Here is a 27909-nt window from a genome sequence, read left to right on the forward strand (position 1 = left end):
GAACCTGTGCCCCAAAACATCAGTGGTGAGAAACCATGCTCTGGGTCCTTGAATGCAATGGTCGCTCTTCCAGTGGCAGCCCTACAGCTAACGGGGCTTTGAAAGGAAGAGCGCTCCGAGGCAAACTGATGTTTTGCTGCAGTTTGGAGCCTCCAACCCCCTCCTACCTCAGATAAGGGCCCCTGCACTTCATTCTCACACTGAGCTATCAAGGTTTTTCCGGAGACTTGTGCCACTATATAGACCGGGCCCCCTCACATTGGATGCTTTATCTAGATACTGTACACTGGGTGGATGGCTTAGGGGACTGGCACACTAGCTTTCATCTAGGCCCTTCTACAGAAACTGAACGCCCACAACTGGGCCAGAGCATCAAGGCACTAATTGGCAAAACTGAACAGCCCAGAGGACCGGAGGCTTGTGGTACATATTACCCAGACTGATACTTGGAGAGGTAAAAGTGAGCACCTGAACATTGCCCCTGCGCTGCACACTAACAACGCTCCTCTTTCAGCTAGCACCTACAGGGGCTGGGGAATTCTCCCTTCCACAGGGCCCCATACGTCACTACCTACAAACTATCCGAGATAACTTTTTCAATGATTTCGCCTATCTTTCAAAGATAAATCAGGCAGGACACACTGGGGACTTAAACTTACGATGATCTTGTAGCTGCCTACGAGGTGAAGTCACCATGGCCACTGGAAAGGGGATAAATAGACCGCACGCTAAAGGACATGCTCCTTAAAACCACAGGATCCCAATTGGAAGGCACCCCCTTGACCTTGGGTACAGACCTCACACGAAATTCTGTAGGACCGGATGCTCTTTTATCGAGGCAGTATTTGCCTCTCTGCATGATGATCTCCAGACTATTAAAAAGAAAATTTGCTCTAATGACTTCAGGGAGTTCCACCTCGACAGACCGCCTTGGTGACAAAGTCTCAACAATCAAGCCAGAATGAAGAAATTGAAAAACTTCCAACAGAAGTCAATAGTCTCCATGACCAACATTTAGACCTACAAGCCCACACAGAGGATTTGGAGAATAGGTCATGGCGCAATGATATATGCAGAGACATACCATCAAATGTAGAGGGATCACAAATTACATATTTCGTGACCAAGCTTTTTTGCTCCATACTAGCAGTGTCTCTAGAAACTAATCAAAGTAGACAGCAATCACCAGGTAGGCCAGAAAAGACCTGCTCAGCACCTCCAGCTTGTATCTTGACATGTGTCCACGAGTTCCTGCTGAAAGAATGTATTCTCCAAGTGACTCAAGACAAACATCCGTACAGTTTTAGGGACAACCCCAATGTTTTAATCAGGTCCTCGCAGCATCTATTCTCCAGTAACGCAGTATCTTTCACCCAGTTACTACACACCTCAGCTCTGCTGACATATTGTAATCATGGGGGCACCTCTTTCAAATAATATTTCGTTTTAATGGAAGATTATACCAGCTCCGTTCACTGGAAGAGGTGTGGACATTAAGAACACCTTCCCAAAACATTCTCAAACAGACAGGCACGATAGTGGAGGCCAGAGAGATTGTAGAAGTTTGAACATAACTTTATCCCACAGAACTGTACCCAGCCCCAGAGACTCAGCCCCAGAGACTATGACCCAAAAGGTTTGAATCTGGTATTTGATTAATGAGCTGGAAAGATTGGCTCAGCGTCATTGTCAAGCTGGAGTACTTTGACTGGGCGACATAGGTCTAATGGACATCTGGAGAACCCTACATCCACAAACATGGGATTACACATTGCATTCTCATGCACATATAAATGCTAGACTACACTTTTTTTGGGTTCGCCAGAGATTACTTCTATGGCCCTGGCCTATGAGATTGAACCCTGCTCCTGGTCAGATCATGAAGCGGGGACGATTACACTGGCCATTCCCCATCATTATCATTCCACAGAACCTGGTAGCTGCAGGAAACCCGGTTACAACACCCTGAGGTTGGTAAGAAAATCGCTAAGGGGATAGAGAACTTTCTAGCAATCAATAGCACATCCTAAGTTTACATCTTTACTTTATGGGAAACTCAAAAATCTATAATTAGGGGTGAGCGGATAGCAATTTCTGCTTCAGACAATAAGATACGTATGGACAAATGGGAGTCCTCACCCAGTCAGGTCCAAGAATGTGAGAGCATTCATAAATGTACAGACACCCCTTCCTCCCCACCAGAATATAGCAAACAACTAGAAGCAGACAGTTCTCAATTAGCAGGTATCAATTTAGACAAGCGTGCGAGTATGCAACGCTTAGTCTCCTCCACATGCATTACATTGGCAGAGCTAGATGTGGATGCCTTCTTGCTAATAGGCTAGTTTGCAGCTCCAGGCGATGGGAGTCCAGATAGTGTTTGATTCTAGTGGTCAGGAATGGAAAGATGATTCGCACATTGCAGAGACTTTCCGAAATTTCTATAAAGAAGTCCACACGGAACAAACCTTGGTCATAGATAAATCATGTGCATACCTCCACAGGGCTCGAAAAATCCACTCAACCGCTCGCATATGCGTGCTAAATTTAACGAGGTTGAGCTGCTTTTAGGTCCTACTCGCCCTTTCTGGCGAGTAGGAAGACAAACTAACTTTTGTCCTCTGTGAAAATGGAGCAAATGTGACAAGATAAGATTTAAAGGCATTTTTATTACTCACAAAGGTAATGAGCAATAAAGATGCCTTTAAATCTTGTTATCTTGTCACAATTGCTCCACTTTCAGAGGCGGTCGTCAAGTAGGTCGGAGTTAGGTCGAGGAGATTTTTCAAGGTACTAGTCGTGCAGGACTAGTACCATTTTTGGGATTTTTCGAGACCTACTCCAGGAGGACCAAACTCAAAAATTAACATTGGACAAGCGGCTGACCTCGACCGCCCCATTCGAGTGGAGGAAGTCATATCAATTATAACCCAGCAAACACCACTCAAATCCACAGGTCCAGGTGGGTCCACGCAGGACAACTCACACCTTCATATAAAATATTCTATAATGTATTCTAGCTTCCACTCTCCACACAAGATTTTCAAGTTTTTAAGACACATTGAGAAGACAAATGTCAGCAGTTGACAGGATAGGACTCATTCAGTATGACGAACCTTTGTATACCTCCACAACAGTGCAGGATTAAGCTTGCAATTGAGGTGTAATGTGTGTGCGCATGCTGAGGGGGTGGGACGGGAAAAGCACAAGGACAAATGTCAGCCATGCTTTTTTATTTGTATTCAGTTTTCTAAATTATATGACAAATATTACACTAAAAAGATAAGTATTTTTGTTTTTTAAATGACCAAAATCAATATTTACAAGACTGACATGCCCATGGCTTCTAAAGCTTATTTGGTCCACGCGTCTTAGATCTTATCTGTTGAGACATATATACTGTATTGGTCAGTCATAAATGGAAGCACTAATCTTCTATTGTTCATCCAACACTGCTCGAGGACCAATCACTGAGTGCCCCTTCTACGCTATGAATGGCCTCATACCCTCAGATCTACAGATGCACCTTTACTGCTCACTTTCTGCCACACGGCCTTCCTTCCCTGTTGGAACTTGGCTTACCCTAAAGCATTATAAAAACGTATTCTACCAACAATGTGATTCTAAACTCCGAGTCAGGCCTTGTCTAGTTGCAGATGTGTGCCTGCTGGCTGTTCCCATTCCCTGAACATGGATTGGTATACCAATACTGGAAATATAGCACCAACCAAGAGCTACTGAAACAAGCACTGGTAAAGCAAATAGGTCCGGCCTTGACCTAAGGAGTTGCTTTTTGCTGCAGGTATTAAAAGTGAAATGGTGACATGGACGTTTGCAAATGTATAAGTAAAGAACGGACCATTACAAGAGGCAAGAATACATATTAAAAAAAACATTAAGTGAAATCAGAAATTGCCTTTCCAGCCCTGGCACAAGTGGACAACTACTATTTTATTTTAAGGTGGCTGTGAAAGAGTAAAATGCTACCACTCACAGAGAAAAGAGGCAATGGCTGAAGTGGGCCCATATGCTGTGAAGGCAGAAACGAAATGCGAATGAATGCCCTCTTCAATCGTTGATCAGTTCTAGTGCCAATCAAAAGCCCATCCGTACACTAACAGAAAAACAGAGCAAATATTAAACTGAACTCATAGCTAGGTGTTTATATGAGACCCGAGCCAGTAATGTTAAGAACTGAAATAGTTATACTTTAGTCAACCAATTAAACTTGAGCTCCGATTGTGCACTGCTTATGACCTCACAATCTACATCAGTTATGACATTAAACATCATTGCTGACATACCTGATTATATTTGAATATCACTGGTGATATATACCAATGATATCTTTAAATAATTTTGAGAGTTCTATAAGCTTTCAAAAGGCAGGAGTAATACAATATACACTTATGGTTAAACATTCAGCAAGGCCATATACCAACCCTAGCTGTGCAGGTCTTTGGCTGTGCACAGCAGCGATTGGCCAAAACACCCTGTATGCAGCTAATACAAGCTGTGAATGGCCTTCAGCAAGGCCCTGCACCCAATGCATCATGTATAGCCAAACACCACCCCACAGTGTGTATTCTCAACCTGTTTGGCTCTGCAGAGGAGGGCTTAGCCACTGGACTTTGCCTTCGAGCAGGAATTGTGCCCCCACTTATGCTTGCAGCCATGTGCTGCATGGTTTACCCACAGGGTCTTGCATTTGGCCGCGCCCCGATAACTTTTACTCCACAAGCATCCAACTCACATTCTTCCCTTTAACATGTCATAGGTAAGGCAAAATCTGAAGTCATAAGCAGTACACAATGGGGGGTGCAAATTACAGTTAGTTGACTAAACCACAGCAGGTGCATTTCAGTTTTTTTTCTTTTTAATGGTTACCTCACCTCTCATACCAACACTGAACTATGTCACTTTAACATCTTTTTTGTAAGATTTATTTTTATTTTATGTAAATTAAGGCCTTTGAGACTAACCTAAATATAACTTCAATTTAGCCTGCCTTCGGCTGTAACCATCCCCCCTACTCTTCCACCCCACCCCCCTTAGTGTGACCCACCATGTAATCATCCAACAAATGGTGTGGAGGTACTAGGCACACTTCCTCGAGGTGTGATGCACAGTGGGTCCCGAGAGTACCTTAGAGGAGGGAAGCAAGGGAGGTGGGGTAAGGTCCCACAAAAGAAGCACAGTACCCACAGCCCCATTTTTTATTTTTACTCTGTGGGTCCCACTTGGTTGATTTGAGGAAAGGCTCTCTCAACAAATGGGATTGAAGTCATATCAGTCCTCAAATCAGTAACTTTACTAGATGAATCCCCTTATGAACAACAATTACTGAACCTGCACATAATAAAAAGCACGCTTTCCGAGTAAATTTCTAACATTCTGTCATACTTCTCTGGTCAGCCATTTTTTTCTATATTTAAGTTTCCTATGGGAAACGAAAAGATAAGTTTTTCCTCCTGGAGTTTTGTGCAGATTCCAACATCGCCAAAGTTATTAGTTGATAAGGGCCATATGTATCATAGTTCCGTTTTGCGATTCCTAAATAGCGATTTTTAAGGAATCGCTATTTAGGAATCGCAAAATGGTATGTATGAAGAAAAACGCATTTTATTAGCGATTCCTTAAGCTTCCTTAATTGCGAATTCGCATTTTGCGAATTTGCAATTAAGGAATAATTTCCAATGCATTCCTATGGGCCAGGAGGCCCATAGGAATGATTTCCAAATAATTCTCAAATTGCGAATTCGCAATTTGCTAATCGCAATTTGAGAATTATTGCAATTGTGCAGGGGTGTCTCAAGGACACCCTGCTGCACCCCTGGAAATGACATGTGTGTGCATATGGCGCATATACATGACCAATGGGCATGTATGTGCGTCATATGACACCCTCACAAATGCACAATTGTGCATATTTACAAGAAATCGCAAATTACCACCAACTACAAGTTGGTGGTAATTTGCGATTCCTTAACCAAAATTCGCTAGCCAAAAATGCTACATACATAGCATTTAAGGAATCGTAAAATTGCGATTCCCTAAATGCTATGGCAAAATAAGGAATCGCACAAGTTTGCAATTCCTTATTTTGGGAATGTTTCATACATGCCAAAACATGCAAAAAGGCCGTTTGCGATTCGCAAATGCCGAAATTCTGCGAATTTCGGCATTTGCGAATCACAAAAGGCTTGATACATATGGCCCCAAGTCAGACCGAATTGCGACAGCTTGAAAAAACAAACCACAAAAAAAGTTATTGTCTGGCTCAAACAAGACAAACCACAGAAATGTATCAAGTATGATTTCGGGGGAAAGCATAACTCGTGCCGCTTCTTTGTGCTATATTTGATATAATACAACATAATTGATCACCTAACAAGTGTCACACTATATACCATAAATAAATTCCCATAATCCACATCATTTAGTTGGTGAGCACTGCTGTACTGTTTTCCCACCTTCATTTGAAGTTTCAGCAGGTCAGAAACCTCGACCACCAATGGTGCTACATCACTCGAAGGCACATGGGGATTTATCTGCAGCCCAGATCAGTCTTTTACGTGCAGCCTAACTTGAAATAGCTGCTCACAGCACACTATCCAAATGTACTTGCTTTCAGAAAGTGCTCTGGAAGATTCAAATAAGACTCACGCCAAACTAAGCGTATTTGCTTCTAATACTCCATGGCACTGAGAAACTTAACTGCATTTCGGGCGCCGCGGATGGACGAATAGGTCCCAGGAGGAACCAGACCGAACTACTCGGTCTCTTTCTCTGCCAGGCGACCCATGAGGCTTTTTACATTGAAATAACAGAAAAAGCTTGAGGGAATCCCCCTCTAACAGTTACAGCGCCTTAGCGTGCGCGACACATAGAGAAAATAACAACACTCACTTAATATAGTTTATTATAATTTGCACTTTTCACCCTCTTTGGTCCTGAGGAAAGCCAGCTTACAACAAAAGGCACTGGCTGAAACATGTAGACCACACTGGACGCTGGAGGTCATTGTAACTCTCCCTTAAAACGTCCTATTGCCTTTTTAACCTGCTAACAGAGGCCCAGTTTATTAAATATTGCTAAACCCTCGGGTGCTGGGACCTCCTGGATAGCATTTTAATTTCTCACCTTCACACCCCTTCACTGCACACTCAGCAAAATACCAGCTCCGCAGTCACCTGGCGTTGAAGCACACCCGGGGCACATTCGGTGCCACTGTGGTGGGCCCGATGATTAAGCATGCCACCGACTAGGTCGGTGGGTGAGGGCTTTCAAAGGAAAACAGTGTTTTTTCCACATATTGTTACTGCTGACGTACCTGAGTCTCCAAAATATTTCCCTTAAACTAGCTAGCCTTTATTGATTTATATACTGAGAAACTTAAGACATGTGCTTTTCTTTGCCCACCAGGTTCCTACTTTAGCCATGCATGAGGAACTTTTGGGAGCATCTTGAAAGAATCCTTTGCCAACCCCCTCCGGTACTATAAATGCCCCTCTTCTTTTCCACTCAGATGAAGCCGGATTAAGATGCTGGACTAGTGCAAGCAAACTTTGTAACCGTGTCTTTAGCAGCAAATGCAATACTCCTTCCACCCCCCAAACAACAACAAAGCTATGCCATCACAAAATGTTCAAACGCTCTTGTTCCACACCTACCCCTTCCGTTGCATCATTAGCCTAGCTTTAACTATCTGCAAAATCTAGCTCTCCATACGTTTCTAAACCTCATCCATTTCCGTTCTGTGAATATCATCACCCTAACTCGCCAATTTCATCTTGCGTCTTGCATATTGCAAACCTCAGCAATGTTCACAATGAAAACACTGCTTGGTTAGTTAGCCCTAGCCACACAGTCCAGTCTGGGGCCAGAAACCCTGTCATCTGTACCTTTGATTTCAAACACCATCCCCTGGACATATGGACACAAGCATTTCTGCCCCAGTCAAGGGGTCTCAATCACCTGGAGGTGCACCTTGCCCCACAACATCCACTCCCACACTCGAATGAATCAACCCGAGTTCTGCTTTCACCAGTACAGAGGCGGCTCAATATTAAAGGACTGTATGTTCCCCCATACTGTTCAGTTGTACGACCCTCCACTCTCTCACTGCAGCACATTCAATGATTTAAAAGGAAATACAAATTGATGGCACTCTCCTGTTCAGAGTACCCAATTGCTTCTGTGAAGTGTAGGTACTCTCCCCCCAAATGTCGCAGCAGTGCTAAGTACAGGTACTTTCACTTTCAAATAAAAAAAAAAGTGCAGCTACCCTGTACCTGCCCAATTAAAGCACTTGAGTATACACAGTCAATGCCAGGTATTTAATTAGTGAGTATCTTCTATACACAATGCATTTCTTATAGAGATGCGCCTCAAACCAACTAAATACAAACACAAAGCACGTTTCGAGTGGTTACATGTCACCTGAAATAAAATGAAATTACAGCCTTCAAGCACAAAAGGCCGTGAAAGACGCCAAAGACCATTACAAATTGTTTATGTAATCCTGACCTTTCCAAACAAGAAAATGCAAGGTACTATTGTGCAGTTAGAGATATGGTGTACTGGACTGAAATGTTCCACACTGCATATTAAGCAGCCTGGATGGGTTCAAATCACCCTGAAGAGAGCATGCTGTGGCTTCATAATTTATGCAAACTTGAACTCCGCATTTCTTGTTTAGTCAATATTTACTGAACAGTGAACATAAGGGGGGGGTCACTGTGGCTCTAGCAGCCAGCAATGAACATATAACAAAGGGGGTGACTCAATTTAGGAGCTCAGAGGCCGGAATCATATACTAACAAATTCATAAACAAAATCCCTCTAATACCATCGATCACACTATTTCTTTTGGCCACAGAAGTCCTTTTTATTGACTCGGGCATCAATTCGTATTTGTTATTTACTTCATAAACTTTTTTACTTTTTGAAAAATTCCTTCATCAAATATATTTACACTTCTATTGTTGTATTGACATGAAAACATTTATGTACAAAAACACATATATAAAACATATACATAAATGTTTTAGACACAAAATTAAGTGGACAAAGAATATATATACAAAATATTTGAAAATACACTAAGCAGTTATAGTTCATGGGAATTTTTGGTTCACAAACTGAATTATCATTTCTCTTTTGTTGTCCTATACTCTTGAAAACATACTATCCTGGGACCAAATAGGTCTGGGTCCTCGGAGTATCCTGAATTATGGGTCATGTATAGGGTTGGAGACTATTTTCACAAGCTAGTGTGGAGAACAAGATTATTTCCACTGAACTGCCCAGAAAGAATCAGTCTCTTTTTCCTAGTTTGCTCCGAAGCGCTATCTAATCAGGGACCAAACACTGTGTCATAAAGGTCTTCTTCAGGACTTTATTTCAGACAGTACATCTTTTGCACCCGGTTAGTACTACAGTAAGTAGATACAACGGCTTCCTGCCAGGCTGTTGTAGGTTCAATCCTTCCAGTATTCGTGCTTCTATTCTGGGGTGTACATACTTTTGTCTCTGACGTTTAGTTTGAGGCGCTTTTCTTTACTGCTCCTGGTAGCTGAATTCTTCGGCGTCTTTGCAAACCGTCGATTCCTCAGGCGGCGGAGATGGCGTGTAAATATATTCGATTAAGGAAAGTCTCAAAAAGTAAAAAAGTTTATGAAGTAAACAAATACGATTTTATGCCCCAAGTCAATAAAAAGGACTTCTGTGGCCAAAATAAATAGTGTGATCAATGGTATTAGAGGTATTTTGTTTATGAATTTATTAGCAGCCAGCAAGGCACTGTTCCACAACAGCTCACGTTCAGGAACATACTTAAATGTGTGAATATGTGTACATAAAAATTATACATACAGAATATTGACTCAATTTTTTTTTTAAACTACATCTCCCTTCACTCTAGGTCTCCTAACCATACTTTTGTGACATCCATCTTTTAAGAAGTAGTTATACCTCCAACAGCTGCACACATCAACAACTTCCAATAACATCCTTTATTAAACCGCTTCAATTAAACAAACCCTGTTCAAAAGAGTAGGGTAAATGTACAAGATATTCGAGGGCACAAACCTGAAACCCCTAGAACAACTGATCCTACTAGGAAAAGGAACCCGAGAATCTGGAGTACTGTGCTACTCGCTGCAGAGCTCTGCAGCGCCTCGTTAGTGCTAGTAAGCACTATGTATACACCATTTACAATAGAAGCAAATTAAATTTAACTCATCAAATGCTAAAAACCCATCAAAACAGTTCAGATTTTAATGTGGTACAGCAAGTAACATCCTTTGTACTGCGAGATGACAAAACGCATGTCTGTAAGAAGTGGCAAATCAATACTTCAACTCAGAGTAGCTTTCCAAACCCCCAATATGCAATTTTCACAAGAAAATATGAGGATGAAATCAATGCCTTGTCCCTGGGGTGAGGGGTGTCAGCTGTTAAGTATACAACATGCTTAGTGCCCCTTCCCTGTGAAAGGCCTTTGTATTCACTTAAAGGACCAACGATGTGCAGTCAAAATAACGAGTTGAGCTTTCCAAGCCACAGGAATCACCTCCTGCAACGAAGATAACAGTTACGAAATCAAATTAGAATAAGTGTTAAAATTACTGCATTGTCCAGTAAAAATGTTTTTTTAAATGAACTCAAAAGGGAACAAAACAAAAAAAAGCATACTCGTCGCAAGGAACACTGGTAGCATGTTTAAAAGATATGCACGAGCTTCTCATTGGGTGTTTCATTTAAAAGGACATCCTTCACTTGCCCACCACCAACACATTACTTAAGTGCCCTGTTGTACTGTGCCATTTACAGGAGCTGCTTAACTGTAGCTCAGGCCTCTGCTTTAACACATCGGAGATCAAAACGGGACGCATGGATGCACAAAAACAAAAGCGGCCACTCTTTTGTGCTCGAGTGAGGCCCATGCAGCGGAATTGTCAGCTGGACAAAACAAAAAACGTGCTCTAAGCAGCCGGAAGACTCCTAAGTACTGCCAATCTCCAGGAAACCGGCAGCACCAGGATTCAAAATACTTAAAAATGAATCCGTCTTCTGTAAGCTCATATAGTACGGGTTTGTGCTTCTGTCTCTTGATCCTTGACTGTATGGCTCTGTACCCAGCCTCCTCCTCGCTAACTTAACTCCACTAAACCTCCTTACAATAGAAACGCTCTTCCAGTCAGCGCTCAAAATCAGGATGAGGGAGAGTCGCATATCTGAGACTAAGACATTATTTACTGCCACAGGTCATGGCCAGCATGGATTGCAGCTAAACCCCATATCCAGTCTTAAGAAGCCAAGAGGCAGACCTGTGGCTACTGCACGGTGTCATGGTAAGGGCATGGGCCAGACTGCATAAACTGTGCACCGACATTTGTGCCAAGATCCGAAAAAAAAATATTTAACCGGTGGAGGTTTAACTACCGCGTGTAAGCAGCGGAGTAAATTGCACTTCTCTAGGTTGGGTATAAATAAAAGTGGCTTTCGCACAACTCCTGCTGTAGAGTGAGGAGCGCATCATCCGATTGACTTGTGCGCCTGCAGTCGCCCGCTGATGCTCGCGGTTTATGTCCCTCTGAACGGCAGCATGCGGCACCGTTCGAGAGGGCGGCCCGGAAGGTGAAGGACGGGCCCGACTCCGCAGAATGACCTGAAGCATAACCCAGGCCTCTGTGCTTCGGAGCCCCGCCACCTGTACGAAGGGCAGAAGTCGCTTCATGCGGAGGGGGAACAAAACATACAATCCAAGGCCGCAGCACTTCCACAACCCGACAACGTGATCTACCCTCTTACATTGGCACTTTTACAAATTACACATTACCATTCCTTACTGATGCTAAAATATATATGTATATATATTTTCCCGTGTGCGATTCGATAGTAAACTAGGATGTAATTTTTCTTGTGAAGCATAAGTCTAGTGCCTTGGTGTGACAAAAATCAATGAAATGCAGAAAAAAAATTAAATGGGTGATATCTTCTAACAAAAACTAGCACACGACGCTACTAGACTTGGAACTCCCTCCCGACCCACCTCCGCCTGACCCAAGACCACCTCGCCTTCAGGAAGCAGCTCAAGACCTGGCTGTTCGAGCAGTAGCGGACTCCACCCTCCCCCCCCAAGCGCCCTGAGACCCTCTTGGTGAGTAGTGCGCTATATAAATGCTATGATTGATTGATTGAGTGTCCAAATTGCACAACAGAAGCTTTGTTAAAAAACACAAAGGCAGTTCCCTGCTGCAATATTTAGAGAGGGTAAGGGCGTAATTTTGGTGTACAGAATGCTGTGCAAAACAAAAATCACGATGGTGGGGAGGTGAAGTCAAAAACTGTTACTCTAAAGAGGAGCTCCCACATCTCAGGCAGACCTATTCAACCCCACAGGTTTGGGTTCAAATCCGAACTTGCAAATTTGACATTGCTGGTCGTTCGGGATGATCTCTGGCCTGCCATGACTGTGAGCCTAGACACGGCCCTGGCAGAGATAGAAACACACTGAATCTAGACAAACCCGCCGTGATCCTGGTCCACTAAGTGACACCAACCCCCATCCCCGCCCACCAGTGCCCCATCTTGATCGCTCCATTACCAGCACTGCATTTCCAGGTCCGTTACCTACATGACCACCGAGGGCCCTGCCATTTCCATTACCTACAGGACCCCAGTGGGCACTGCACTGCCAGGCCCATTACCTGCAGGACACTCAGGTCCCCTCCCTTGCCCATTACCTGCAGGACATTCAGGGCCCCTCCCTTGCTCATTACCTGCAGGACACCCGGGGCCCCTACACTGCCCATTACCGGCAGGGCACCAGGGGTCCCTGCCTTAACAGGCCCATTACCTAGGACCCTGCGAGGTCCATACCCGAGGACCCCGGACTGCTCCATTACCTGCAGGTGTAGCTGAGGTTCCTGCGGATGCTCCTCTTGAAGAAGCTCTTGCAGCCCTCGCAGGTGAAGACCCCGTAGTGCTTGCCGCTGGACTTGTCCCCACACACCACGCAGTCCACCTGGATGCCGCTCTTGTCCTCGTCCCCGTGCTCCTGGTCGCTGGCACCGCCTTGGGGGGAGGTCTCCTCCTCCTCGGAGTTGCGGGGGTAGCCCTTGCCCATGCCGTTGGTGTCCCCGTTGGGGTCTCCCCAAGCCACCATTGCCATATCTCCCTGGACCACCAACTCCCGGAGAAAATTATGTGGCCTCGCTTCAGGAAAAAAAATTATACCCGGCGGTGGGCGGGGATTTCTGCACAAACTATTAATGTTCAACTCTGGCAGCACAGTCCGGCCGCTTTCTCTCCAAGGTGAAAAAAAAAAAGTGTACTAAAAGGTGAAAAGTTCACAGATGAAAAACGTGCTCCTGGAGGCAGAAGGGATCGAAAAGGGCGCTGCAGCAGCAAAATAAGCTAACATTTTAGAAGTGAAGGGGTCTCTCGCCTGACAGGCTTCCTACACGCTTCCATAAGAAACAGTGCATAGGGGAGGGAGGAGGCCACGAAAGGGTGAACAAAACAGGCTCTCAGGCCATCGGTGTCAGGTCCCAGAAACACGTCCGACCAGTTCCTGTGCCTGGGAGCGAAAACTCGGCGAGGAGCTGTTGAACCGAGGAGAGAAGTCACAAAAACAAGTTCCTGGAGCAAAGGGAAGAGGGGGCAGGCTCAAGGGGGGGCAGAAGCATTCTGTAGAAAGAAACTGGAGCAGGCTAGCGCGATCTGAACAGTAGGGGTGTGGGACGAAAAATAATGAACATTTTGGGGTGACCAGTTCTGGTGTGGGTAACAAAACGAGCAGAGCTGAAGATCATGGATGAGGGAAGGTCATGTCACCCGCTTCGATGCACCCACAGAACCTCAAGGAGATATTAGAAAACAACACAGTGCCAAGGGGCTGGCAAGCGTCATCACAAGCCCCAAACTCCAGCCGTGGCAGGGGTTTCCAGGGACTAGTTCGGCTCAGACCTGCCAGATTCCGTATCAAATTAGTTCCGATCTTAGTACTCACACCAGTATAACCTTTCACGGGACTGCCCGATCGGCATTCACGGATTCTGTGGGTACATCCTTTAAAGTTCTAGGTCCCTCCTTTCTTTATGGATTTCTGCTATTCGTTCTCCTTATTCCTTCTCTGACACCAGTTGACTCCAAGCTGGCACTCGTGTCCTCTTCCCTTTCTGCTACAGGTTGTGCTCGATTCTCGTCTGAGATGCCCCCTACGTTGTCCACACTACGGGGATCGAAAGGTAATTCGGTTCTAAGCAGCCTGCGGCACTGGAACAAGTTCTCACCGCTTTTGGCCGTCCTTTTAGAGGCTAGATTTTTGGAGACTCGTCCGTCTGGTTTTCGATGCCGTCCCGTTGCACTGTAGGATGTAGGCGCTGCGGATCCTACGTGTAGACCTACATGTAATTTCAGAGCTCACATCTCCTCGGAGTTGATAGGCATTTTCCCAATGTTTGTGTCCGGAATTCCTCCATGTTCTCGGTTGGAAATGCGTTGCTTCGTTGTCCTCTGCCTGTTGCTTCGCAGGGCCCCTCCAGCAGCCCTTCCTGGCCCGTCCTTACGCCTTCTGCGCGAGGGGAGGCTGGCCTGCCCCGGGGAGTGACACTGGACACCCCCGAGAGGGCGGGAGGAGGCGAGGAGAGGGAAAACAACCCTGTGCGCAGCTCTCCTGGGCAGCGAAGAGCAAAGTTCAGACCAGGCCCCCCTCCCGCCCCGGGCCCTGAGAGGAGGGGGGGGGGTGAGAGCAGGGAGGGGCGAGTCAGAGGGCAGGGTGTGTGAAGGGCGGGAGAAAGGGGATACAAGAGGACCTATGATGAACAAGGAGAGGGACTGGGCAGTGTGCAGGGAGACCACTCTTACCGGTGGGGATTGGAGGGTGTGGAATATGTCGGACCAGATATTTAATGTTTGGCGTCTGTGAAGGGGGTTTTCAGTTGTGTAGGTGTACCTGGGCACGGGGTGGTCGGGTAGGCAGGCCAAGCCAGGCAAGGAAGTCTACCTGGACAGGGCTGGTCAAGCTGGGTATCCTAAGTTTTCAATTGGGCATGGTTGCAAAATATGAGCTTTCAATCAAAAAGGAAAAGCAGTTGGGGCGGAGAAACATGGAGGAACCAGCCCCCTTGCCCCAGCTGAGTATGACATTATACAGAGGACAGGTAGGAAGGGCTGAACCAAGAGGGACCTGTGCACTCTGAACGTCCTTGGCTCTACCATCACCAGGGAAACGTCAGACTTGAGACAAATTGGGAACTTTTACCCGTATGAGAGGGCTTGGGCCTATCTGTACTTAGAATCCCATCTGAATTCAAGGTGAAGGAAGGTACCCTTTACCCTGGCAGAGGAGAGGGCAAGCGTGCAGACAAGCAGTAGCATGGGAAGGAAGGGTAAAGGCCCAGAGTAGTGTGGGGAGATATAGGGCTCTGCTCCATGGGCCCAGCAGGCGCCTCTTACAGGAGGACCTTCACCCTAGTGCTTAGAAGACCTAGGCTCCCGTCCACAGGGGGGGCAGAGGTACCAGAGAGAAGCGGGGCCCAGAGGCGCCCACACTGTGTTAAGGGCCCCTAGTGCTCACAGTGCTGTGCTTGTTTCCATGTCTGGGGTATACGCGGGGTGGGGGGGCCTGTCTGGGCCTTGGCCGAAGTTAACCCCTGTGGTAGGAGTCCGCCTAGCTACGGGTTGCTACCATTGACCGTAAGTTATGTGTGGAGAGGGGCTTCTGCCTCTAAATAGCGTCGGGGGGGGGGGGGGGGACTCCCTCCTCAAGGCCCGGACAATAAGCGCGGGAGTCCGTCAGTGCTGCGGGGCAGGGAGAGGCGGCCGGGCCTGCGTTCCCTTTCGGCGCTGCTGCGTGCGCTGCCCAGCTCTCCCTCGGCCCCCTGCAGGAGGCTGGGAAGGGCGGACAGTGCCGCGCCGCCCCCTTTCTGACGCCGGGTCAGGCCCCGGCCGCCTCTCCCGCCCTCCTCCTCCTCGCCAGAGCGCGCGCCGCCCCCCTTCACGAGGTAGTGAGCTTGCGCGCGCCACGGCTCACCACCTCCCTCACATCACAGGGCCCCGGCGCGCGCTTAGCGCCTGACCACAGGACAGCGCACGCAGCCTCGCGCCAGGTGGCCGCCTGACGTGTTGCGTCAGCTGAGCGTGCTTCTCCAGCGCCTGCGCAACCCGTGGTTTCAGCTTCCCCAGTGCCACTTGTCACCCAACGACTTTCCTGTTTTAGAAACGACCGAACGCGTGGGGGTTTACAGTGGCCGCCATGTTGGAATGGAGTGATTAGAGACAGCGCCATTGAATTAATCCCACTTCTCAACGTGTAATGTCTGTGTTGGGATGGCATACATGCCAACATTTCAGAGCAGGCAAGTGGGAGATTTAAATAAAAAAATAGTCTGCAGAATGCATTTTCTTCAGTGACATACTGGAGTAGAGACAATCTGCCTGAATAGGGTCTATTGGTATGTATGGTGACAGACCATCAGCATTTCAATTTTGGCAGTTTAATTAATAGAGGGCAAACAAAAACTGGGTTCTAAATTCTGTTTTTGTTTGCGCTATGTAAATAAAATGTCTTGGTTTGTCAGTTGCTCTAATCTCTCCTCCAAGAATTAAGGTCAAAGCGGTAACCTTTGATGTCAGAGGTAATTCTTGGAGCTGGAGAGTGGAGCATGTGTGGTTGGTATCAACATTTTATTTCTGGCAGAGTTACACAACTTCAAATCGGGTTTCTGCATTCAGGAATTGGGAGGCGAAGACTAGCCTTAAAATCCGTAGGTTCCCACTGAATCAGGAGAGTTGGCATGTATGAGCAGGCCATGTACCGGTTTCTGGCATTTCAGCCGTCTTCAGCCCGGCTTGCTTGAATCCAGTGGCAAAGTGAGCAAGGAACTCAAGTCTGAGCATACCCTGCCAACTTATGGCGAACAAAGCAGTACAAAAGGGGGTGGTGATGGAAGGAGCATCTGAACCAATCAAACACTCACACCCAGTCAACAGATCTGGGTTTAATCCATCACCGTTCTTTAGCCCACTCTGCCACCCCAGTTCAGACATGGCCATATGCAAACCAGTCTGACCCTGTGCCTCATGGGAACAGTCCATTCTGACTGCCAAGTCTGGGGACCAATCTCGCCAGCACGCAGTCACACCAACCAAGGAGAACTTACCAGCAGGACGCCACCTCGCTCCTGGGGCCCTGACGCTGTGGTCTCGCCGCCCTTCCACATCGCGGCGGCTCGAGACTACAGCTCCCAGAGGGCTGAGCGTCAACTTCCGCCCACTTCCTCCTGAAGCGCGCCCGGAGGCGCTACAAAAACAGGGCACTTCCTTTGCGGAGCGGGGACCAATCTCGCCAGCACGCAGTCACACCAGCCAAGGAGAACTTACCAGCAGGACGCCACCTCGCTCCTGGGGCCCTGACGCTGTGGTCTCGCCGCCCTTCCACATCGCGGCGGCTCGAGACTACAGCTCCCAGAGGGCTGAGCGTCAACTTCCGCCCACTTCCTCCTGAAGCGCGCCCGGAGGCGCTACAAAAACAGGGCACTTCCTTTGCGGAGCGGGGACCAATCTCGCCAGCACGCAGTCACACCAGCCAAGGAGAACTTACCAGCAGGACGCCACCTCGCTCCTGGGGCCCTGACGCTGTGGTCTCGCCGCCCTTCCACATCGCGGCGGCTCGAGACTACAGCTCCCAGAGGGCTGAGCGTCAACTTCCGCCCACTTCCTCCTGAAGCGCGCCCGGAGGCGCTACAAAAACAGGGCACTTCCTTTGCGGAGCGGGGACCAATCTCGCCAGCACGCAGTCACACCAGCCAAGGAGAACTTACCAGCAGGACGCCACCTCGCTCCTGGGGCCCTGACGCTGTGGTCTCGCCGCCCTTCCACATCGCGGCGGCTCGAGACTACAGCTCCCAGAGGGCTGAGCGTCAACTTCCGCCCACTTCCTCCTGAAGCGCGCCCGGAGGCGCTACAAAAACAGGGCACTTCCTTTGCGGAGCGGGGACCAATCTCGCCAGCACGCAGTCACACCAGCCAAGGAGAACTTACCAGCAGGACGCCACCTCGCTCCTGGGGCCCTGACGCTGTGGTCTCGCCGCCCTTCCACATCGCGGCGGCTCGAGACTACAGCTCCCAGAGGGCTGAGCGTCAACTTCCGCCCACTTCCTCCTGAAGCGCGCCCGGAGGCGCTACAAAAACAGGGCACTTCCTTTGCGGAGCGGGGACCAATCTCGCCAGCACGCAGTCACACCAGCCAAGGAGAACTTACCAGCAGGACGCCACCTCGCTCCTGGGGCCCTGACGCTGTGGTCTCGCCGCCCTTCCACATCGCGGCGGCTCGAGACTACAGCTCCCAGAGGGCTGAGCGTCAACTTCCGCCCACTTCCTCCTGAAGCGCGCCCGGAGGCGCTACAAAAACAGGGCACTTCCTTTGCGGAGCGGGGACCAATCTCGCCAGCACGCAGTCACACCAGCCAAGGAGAACTTACCAGCAGGACGCCACCTCGCTCCTGGGGCCCTGACGCTGTGGTCTCGCCGCCCTTCCACATCGCGGCGGCTCGAGACTACAGCTCCCAGAGGGCTGAGCGTCAACTTCCGCCCACTTCCTCCTGAAGCGCGCCCGGAGGCGCTACAAAAACAGGGCACTTCCTCCGCATCGCGGACGCGCGCGGACGGCGCCGGGCGGAGCCCGGGCAGAGGGCGGGCCGTCTGTGGCCGTCCGGGGACGACGAGGGACGGGATGGGCCACTCCCTTTGGTCCGCACGTCTCTGATACCATACACAGGCACTGCACCCTGGCCAAAGGGCATTTGCTCAGGACAGCGGAGCTCGTGAAACACACTCGCTAAACCCCTACGACAGCACGCTGGATGATTGGTAGAAACCAACGCCACACAAAGTTGCGGCGATAAGGAAGGAGACCGCAGGGGAACGATGTCCACTCACCCCAATACACGCTCGACCGGGATCAAGCCTTCCAAGAGAACAACCCCTAAGCCAACAAAGGGGGAAATAAAGGAGGCAGCCCATGTAAAGGGGAACAAACCCACAGCTATCGACCTAATGCTAAAAAAAGTTACAGGGGAAATTGAACGAATGGAACGGAGCTTATCCTCCTCGCCCAATCTCATTGCCATCACTCAAACACCCCCCAGAGACGCATTATTGACTGATAGCTTAAACACCCAGGGCAGTGTGTCTCAAACAAACTATGACACAGTGGAGGTCCCTTGTGCCCAAACCTCAGGGCTACAATCCCCGGAACTTATAGACACGGCCCCCCGGAAAGTAAGGAAGCGAGGAGGGAGGAATAAGGGCCAGCAGAGGCAGAGGAAAGCACCAACAAGAATTAATTCCCCAATAAGCCTTCAAGAATATAATTCGTTAGAAAATAACCCCCGAGTGGACACTATTCCCCCAGGGTGGATTGAGAAAGTAGTAATAGATATTAAAACACAGTTAGAATCCTTCATTGCGGCACAACTAAAACCCATTATAAGCAAGGTAGACAAAATAATGTGCGAGTTCTCCAAACAAACCAAGGCATTAGAATACGCACTTGCAAAAACCTCTGCTGATCACTCACTATCGACGGAGGAAACCACAAATAATAAGGCAAACGCACAGAGGGCCCAGAATAACAACTGTGTTAGCCATGACCAACAGGCTATAGTCCAGATCCATGAGGCCCCCAACTCTGTCCAAAACCCCAAAGGGGGTACAAATGATAACTCTAGAGGGAGACAACAACATGGTGCGAATAACACTCAGAGGGAGAGACCCCCCATACAACCACTAATGCAATGGAGACAAGATGAGCGCCCACAGAGAGAAGGGAATTACAATCACTGTTATACAGACCTAGATCCCTTTGACAATATTAACCCTCAGGCACCACACTTAGATTTACCCCCCGAGGCGACCCCCTTTGTAATAATCTTTGCAGGGGTTCCCGAAAATAGGCCTAACGAGAGAGAAACACACCCACAATTGCTCTCAAAAATCTCTAAATGGTTGAACATCCACAGACCCTTAAATAGTGGGAAAAGAGGAGAGATTCTAAGTGTAAGAAGGGTAAATTGGGTGGGGGGGAGAGAGAAAGATATTAGAGGAGACTGCATAGTCGCAAACTTCACGGACACTAGTCTGGTAGAGTACATCCTGAAGAACTCCAACAGGAACCAAACCAGCACAATTTGTGCTCTCCCACTTGGATATTTCTACCCAAGGACACGAAACAACAATCGTGTGGAGGATGAGGGTGGATGGTCGTTGGTTAGATCACAGCGCCCACACAGACCTAGACTAGTAAGCCACCTCGAACAGCCCTACTCCCAGCGTGATTACCCCCAATGGAGGAATAGATATGCCCCATTTCAATCTCTAGAGGACATAGATTGACTCAATCTCACTCCACCCACTCCAAAGAACTTTATAGGAAGCCCGGCCATTAGCAGTTATCTCGGCCCACAAGCAGGGACCATAGGGGGGAGTGAGGAGAGTATACTAACTAGGGGACTTGTCTCACCCCGGCCCCAGAGGGAAAAGGAAAAAACAGCCAAACTAAATTTACCATCAGATGGGGTGGAGAGAGCTACTGAAACCCATGTGTCAATAGGCAAAGGAAAGCGGGAGGGCCTGACTATCCTATCTTGGAATGTCGCAGGGCTGGAAGCCAAATTAAAAAACAAGGAATGGCTAGAATTTATCAAGTGTTTTCATTTTATAGCGCTCCAGGAAACATGGGCAAGAGATTCGGGCCCATGCCAACTGGAAGGCTACAAATGTTTCTTTAAACCAGCACAGGGCACTAACTCGGGAAGAGCGAAGGGAGGCTTAGCTCTATATGTAGACTTAGACCTGAAGGGTTCTTGGTCATATAACGACTGCTCCTCAGATAATATACAAGCAGTTAGACTTACTCATCAGGGAGAGTGTCTACTGTTCGTGAATTTTTATAATTCCGGACCAGTGGAGGGAAACTACCCAATCTTAGAGCACTTGGAGAGCTGTCTAAATGAGGAATTAGATCAAAGGATGACGGGGATTGAACCAACTGTTCTGTTGATGGGGGATTTTAATTGCCATCTATGCCCCAAATTACTCCCCTTAACTCCCGATTGGTCAGGTTGCCCTTTAGAAAAGGGCCCCCACTTCTCACATACTAAAGAGGGTACATTACTGATGAAGTTACTAGAAAACTTTGCCCTCACTAAGGTTATGGATCTAGCCGCCTATAAGGCTGGTGAATCCCCAATACCAACCTTTAAGGGTAAAGGAGGGGGCTCTATAATAGATTATGTCATGATATCCGCCTGGGCTAGGGAAAGGATTATAAACACCAGGACAGAGTGGAGTCCCTTTAGTGACCACAACCCTATTATAATAGAAATTAAAGGGAAAGATCTTATCAAAAAAGTACCAGGCGTGATCCAACAAGTGGAAATCCAACCTACAGATCGAGGGAGACGCCTAAGGTGGTCAGTGATTAACCCCCAAGATTTTTATGTTAAATTAGTTAGTGAAGGGAAAGATCACATAGAGACCTGTCTAGATGTCACAGTAGAGGGCAGAGGAGTAGTAGAGGCATTTGAACTCTTAACTAAAATTATAGAGAAACTCCTGACAACCAAGAAGCCCGTAAACCTGCAATCCACGCCCAGATGGTTTGATACCAATTGTTCTAAAGCGTTAAGAGACTTAAAACAGAGCCTGAAAATGACACCAAGGGACAAAAATGAAATTACTCGCTGTAGACAAAATTATAAAACCCAGGTTAAGATCAGAAAAAGCACCCTTCAAAAGGAAATCTGGGCAGACTTAAGGGAGGCCGGTGAAAACAAGGACTACATCCAGTTTTGAAAAATTATAAACAAACCATGTTTCCACGATTCAAGCTCCCCAGTCATCAGCTCAAACATTTTGCCGGAACAATGGATTGCCCATTTCAAATCCCTGTACAACCAGCAGGATGTAGACATTGGTGACGGAATTTGGAGGGGGCCAAGGGCAGAAAAATTCGAATTATCTCTGGATGAAACTCTTAAGGCAATCTTAGGGTTAACACGAAATAAAGCCCCGGGCCCGGATGGAACCCCACCGGATCTATTTCTTAGCAATACGGATCTTTGGGCCCCAGTGGTAATGAGAGTATTGAATGCTGCCATCAAAACGGGCCTGCCGAGATCATGGTCCACTGCGGTGATTGTCCCGATCTACAAGAAAGGCTGTAGGGACAGCCCGCAGTGTTATAGACCAATCTCGCTCATCGACGTCTCTGCCAAGGTACTGGGGAGGGCACTTCTCAACCGTCTACAGGATTGGACTGACACACATAATATCCTGGTGGACACCCAATATGGGTTCAGAACTGGGAGATCAACCACCGACCAGTGCCTCAACCTGTACCTGCTCACTGCTAAATACACTAAAGCGTCTGAAGGCACCATGTACATGGGGTTCATGGACTTAGCAGCGGCGTTTGACAATGTTAACAGAGCCAAACTATGGTCGCTTATGTTTAATCTGGGAATTGATCCGGACCTCATCAACATCCTGAGGGAACTTCACTGGAACACCACTGCCAAGGTCCGCTACAGTGCGGGGGGGTGAGTACCGATCCCTTCCTGTGCTCGGGCGGGGTCAGGCAGGGGTGTATCCTGGCACCTTTCTTGTTTTCCCTCTATATAAACGGCCTGGAGAGCGACCTTTTAGCACTGGGAACTGATTGCCCAAAGGTGGGCTCACGTCACCTGCCAGTACTTTTGTACGCCGATGACGCCGTCCTCTTAGCCCGGACGGCGGTCGGCCTGCAGCGTCTAATTAAGGGTTTCGCAGATTTTATGAGAAAATTAGACTTATCTGTAAACATGACAAAATCCTTCATTATGACAGTGGGGAAGAAACCTCAGAAGAAATTCGTATTTAAACTGGGGGATCACGTCTTGGACAGTGTTAAAACATTCCCATATCTGGGTCTTTTATTCGACGAGAAGCTAAAGTTCGCCCCGCTGGTAGAGGAGAGGGCGAGGAGACTTGTCTCAGCTAATGGAGCCATATTAAACTTTGCTCGTCGAATGGGAAGGTGGTCCCCAGAGCAGGTGCTGACTCTGTACAGATCAGTCAGCATCTCAAAGACTATTTACGGATCTGAAGTCTGGGGTTTCAGAGATGCTCAACTAATTCAAAGCGAGGAAGAGAAATTTCTAAAAAAACTGTTAAAACTTCCGCTGAGCACCTCCGCTGCAGTAACACACAATGAGCTGGGAATAACATACATAGCGGACTCGATTAGACTGAGACCCATATTGGCCTGGATCAAAATTTGGCTAAATCCTAACGCGGAACTATCCAGACAGATCATCCAGGATTGCTTGACGAAAGAAAAATCCCTCCAAATCCCCTGGCTGAAATATATCAAAGATACCCTGGGGGAAATAGATGAACAAAGATTATTTTTGGACCCATCCTTGGTGGACATATACACCAGTCACTCGGTACAAGGGCAATTGCTGGACAAATTTAGGGGCAGGAGGAGGGAGCTTGACTCTATTAAATCCTCGGTAGTGGCTCATTCACTAGTGTCGAATCAAGTTGGCATGGAACCTTACCTCTTTTTATTGCACAGTCAGCATGAGAGGTTTTTAATGACTCGTTTTAGGCTCAATTTGTTGCACCACAATTTAGCTCATCCATCAGGGTTTACTCCAACAATTGAGCAGAAGGGTGCCTGCGGCTGCGACAATAGGTCTCCGCAGGACACCCTTCATTTTGTATTATTGTGTCCTTATTTTAAAACACCCCGTCAAAGATTTTTAGTAGGGATTTTAAAAGACTCAAAAATCATCCATGCCAAATCTGCCTTACTGTTTCTGCAAAGAGCCACTGAAATGCGAACCTTATGTGCCATTATAAGCTTTCTTAAAGTTGCTTTTAAACTGAGAAACACTATGGGCTGCTGAAATTGGTAGGCAACGGAGCTATCTATTATGTGATTCGGAGCCTTTGTATGTCATCTGCACTTTGGTCCTATTAGTATCAATAACTCTTCTTTTTAAATGTGATGCCCCTTTCCTTTCTTTTTAAATAATGAGATGTCGTTGAGAAAGTTCATGATCATGTTTTTTTTTATTGTGATGTATTTTCATGATGGTTTTTAACCTTCGAAATAAATAAACAAACTGAAACTGAAACTGACTGCCAAGCCATGCCTTCCCTGGACCGGATTCAAGCTTCCTAGGACTGGTTTCTGGCATTATAGCCGTCTTCAGCCAGGCTTGCTTGAATCCAGTGGCAAAGTGAGCAAGGGACTCACGTCTGAGCATATCCTGCCAACTTATGGCGAACAAAGCGGTACAAAAAGGGATGGTGATGGAAGGAGCATCTGAACCAATCCAACACTTACACCCAGTCAACAGATCTGGGTTTAATCCATCACCGTTCTTTAGCCCACTCTGCCACCCCAGTTCAGACATAGCCATAAGCAAATCAGTCTGACCCTGTGCCTCATGGGAACAGTCCAGCCCGAACTGCCAAGCCATGCCTTCCCTGGACCGGATTCAAGCTTCCTAGGACCGGTTTCTGGCACTACAGCCGTCTTCAGCCAGGCTTGCTTGAATCCAGTGGCAAAGTGAGCAAGGGACTCACGTCTGAGCATACCCTGCCAACTTATGGCGAACAAAGCGGCACAAAAGGGGCTGGTGATGGACGGAGCATCTGAACCAATCAAACACTCACACCCAGTCAACAGATGGGTTTAATCCATCACCGTTCTTCAGCCCACTCTGCCACCCCAGTTCAGACATGGCCATATGCAAATCATACTGACCCTGCGCCTCATGGGAACAGTCCAGCCCGAACTGCCAAGCCATGCCTTCCATGGACCGGATTCAAGCTTCCTAGGACCGGTTTCTGGCATTACAACCATCTTCAGCCAGGCTTGCTTGAATCCAGTGGCAAAGTGAGCAAGGGACTCACGTCTGAGCATACCCTGCCAACTTATGTCGAACAAAGCGGTACAAAAGGGGGTGGTGATGGACGGAGCATCTGAACCAATCAAACACTCACACCCAGTCAACAGATCTGGGTTTAATCCATCACCGTTCTTTAGCCCACTCTGCTACCCCAGTTCAGACATGGCCATATGCAAATCAGTCTCACCCTGTGGGCAGGGTATGCTTAGACGTGAGTCCCTTGCTCACTTTGCCACTGGATTCAAGCAAGCCTGGCTGAAGACAGCTGAAATGCCAGAAACCAGTCCTAGGAAGCTTGTTTCGGGTCCAGGGAAGGCATGGCTTGGCAGTTCTGGCTGGACTGTTCCCTTGAGGCACAGGATCAGACTGATTTGCATATGGCCATGTCTGAACTGGGGTGGCAGAGTGGGCTAAAGAACGGTGATGGATTAAACCCAGATCTATTGATTGGGTGTGAGTGTTTGATTGGTTCAGATGCTCCGTCCATCACCACTCCCTTTTGTACCGCATGACAAAGACATAGCATTAATCACCAAGACATGGCTTAATGACTCCTCATTTCCACTCATGGATACTCTTATCCCCCCTGGCTTTGTAATCAACAACAAGGATAGAAAAGATCAAGGAGATGGAGGCATAGCTATCATCCACAAAAACAATATTTCCGTGATGGAAATAGACTCCTTCAACTGCAACACCTTTGAGTGCCTAACGGCCAAATCAACACCAGCAACAACAAAACATTTATCTGGCAACTTATTTACCACCCCCAGGCAAAACCACCACCTTCACTAAACACTTGTCCGACCTGATTGCCCACTGCTCTCTCCGGGACACGAACAACCTTATTCTGTGCGACCTCAATCTACACTGGAATGAAGCAAACAACATGCTAATCCAGAACCAAAAGGAGCTGCTTCATAGCAACAACATTATCCAACACTGATTAGAGGAAACCCACAACAAAGGAACGATCCTAGACACCATCATCGCCCAGTACGACACTGTCACGATAGACCGTACCCTGCCTGTGGACTGGTCCGACGACCACTTAATCCTTTTCCACCTCACTCAGCCAAAAACACTTAAACCCCCCCCCACCCAAGATCCCCCAAAATGGACTTGAAACTTCACTCAAATTAACATGACTGACCTAGAGGAAAGGGTTAACTCTCTCCTCACTGCCTCCATGGATGATCTTTCCACAACAGAACTCACCTCCCACTACAACACAAACATGACATCCATTCTAGATCAAGTAGGCCCCTTGAATATTGGCGTCTGCAGGGGGGGGGGGGCAAGGAGGAACGCCTGCCCCCCCTGCGGACACCCATGCTTTTACATACGCCGTTTGTCTATAATTCTGGGCCCTGCAGTGAGCAGAGCTGTTCTCCTGTGAGAGGCCTCAGCTCCCTGATGGGGCGCCTCACACTCCTCCTCGCAGCCCCTCCCGCCCATTGTCATTCTGTATGTGGCTGATTATCACATACAGAATGACAATGGCCAATTTGAGCTGCGAAAGCACCTTGCTAACACCCTGCTCTATGTCTAAGTGTGTGGGCCAATCTAGCCGAACAAGAGGAGCGCTTGAAGAGCTCGCATTCCTGCAGGCATGCACAAAACTGGTTTGTGAGCGCCGAAACTCAGGGCATGAAGGAGATCATCTGGGTTCACTTTCAAGGTACTGTAAAGGAGGAGCAGAGCGATCTCCACTGCTGTCCTGCAACCTGGTAAGGCTGCATTTCAATACCGCAGTCGAGCCCCAGAGTCCCTGAGAAATACTGCCAATCTCATCTACAAGGTACCGGGGGAGTACCAGAGGGTGTTTGTGGTAAGTTCATTACAGCTGAAGCGCTTGATTTTATGAGATGCAGCACAAGCTGGTTTCACTGTATTGTGCAGCGCCTTATGTTATGTGCTCTGTTCACCTGGATTGGGATTGGAAAGGTGAGCAGTAGGGGATGTGAAAGAACAGTAGTGTGCACATGTGTGCCCCGTCCTGGGGGTTCCCACCCTTCACACCACCAATTATGAAAGATAGATCAGTAAAAGGATGGATTGATGAGTGAAAGGGTGGATGATGGGCGTGTGAATGGGTGGATGGATGAGAGAAATGATGAATGGATTGATGAATTAAAAAGTGAAAGGGTGAATGAATGGATGTATGGATGGATGACTGAATGGATGTATGGGTGGAAGAGTGGATGGATGAGTGAAAGGGTGGCTTAGGTGAAAAGGTAAATGGTTGGATGGATGAGTGAATGGAATTCATGAGTGGGAGAGTGGGCGGATGAGTGAGAGGATGGATTGGGTGAAAGGGTGGATGGATGATGGATGAGTGAAAGGGTGGATTTGGTGAAAGGGTGGATGGTTGATGGATGGATAAGTGAAAGGGTGACTGGATGGGTGAAATGGTAAGTGGTTGGATGAAGGAGTGGATGGATGGGTGGAAGAGTGGATGGATGAGTGAAAGGATGGTTTGGGTGAAAAGGTAAATGGTTGGATGGATGAGTGAATGGATGGATTGGTGGTAGAATGGATGGATGAGTAAAAAGATGGATTTGTTGAAAGGGTGGATGGATGATGGATGGATTGGGTGAAAGGGTGGATGGAGGAATGGATGAGTGAAATGATGGATGGAAGAATAGACGTTGGATAGGTTTGCAAATGGTTGAAAAGGTTTGGATATGGATGGGAACACAGATGGTAGGACAGAATGAATGGTGAAAGACTGAATGGTGGATGAAAACAATAATAGATAACACAAAGTACATTTGAAATGATGGATGCCGGGGGTTTGATGGAAGGATGAATGGCTAGATCCCTGGACAAGAAAGCTCTTCTGGGGAGGGTTGTGATGACTTACTTTGCTTTCTCAGTGCCACAAGAACTTTAGTTCAAAGCAGGAGTTACTTCAATTTTCTGGCTACTC

General features: G+C 47.7%; 1 protein-coding gene across 1 annotated transcript in view; it reads right to left on the reverse strand.

Annotated features, from left to right (window-relative positions):
- NR2F6 (nuclear receptor subfamily 2 group F member 6) overlaps positions 1–15994 on the reverse strand; it is a 165796-nt gene extending 149802 nt beyond the window's left edge. Inside the window, exon 1 of the mRNA XM_086946819.1 lies at positions 12915–15994. Coding sequence (XP_086802945.1) covers positions 12915–13180 — 266 coding nt within the window. The 5' untranslated portion in view covers positions 13181–15994. The remainder of the gene's footprint in view (positions 1–12914) is intronic.
- Positions 15995–27909: the final 11915 nt, after the last annotated feature.

Source organism: Lissotriton vulgaris, chromosome 12 (assembly GCF_964263255.1).
Source record: "Lissotriton vulgaris chromosome 12, aLisVul1.2, whole genome shotgun sequence".
Classification (NCBI taxonomy): domain Eukaryota; kingdom Metazoa; phylum Chordata; class Amphibia; order Caudata; family Salamandridae; genus Lissotriton; species Lissotriton vulgaris.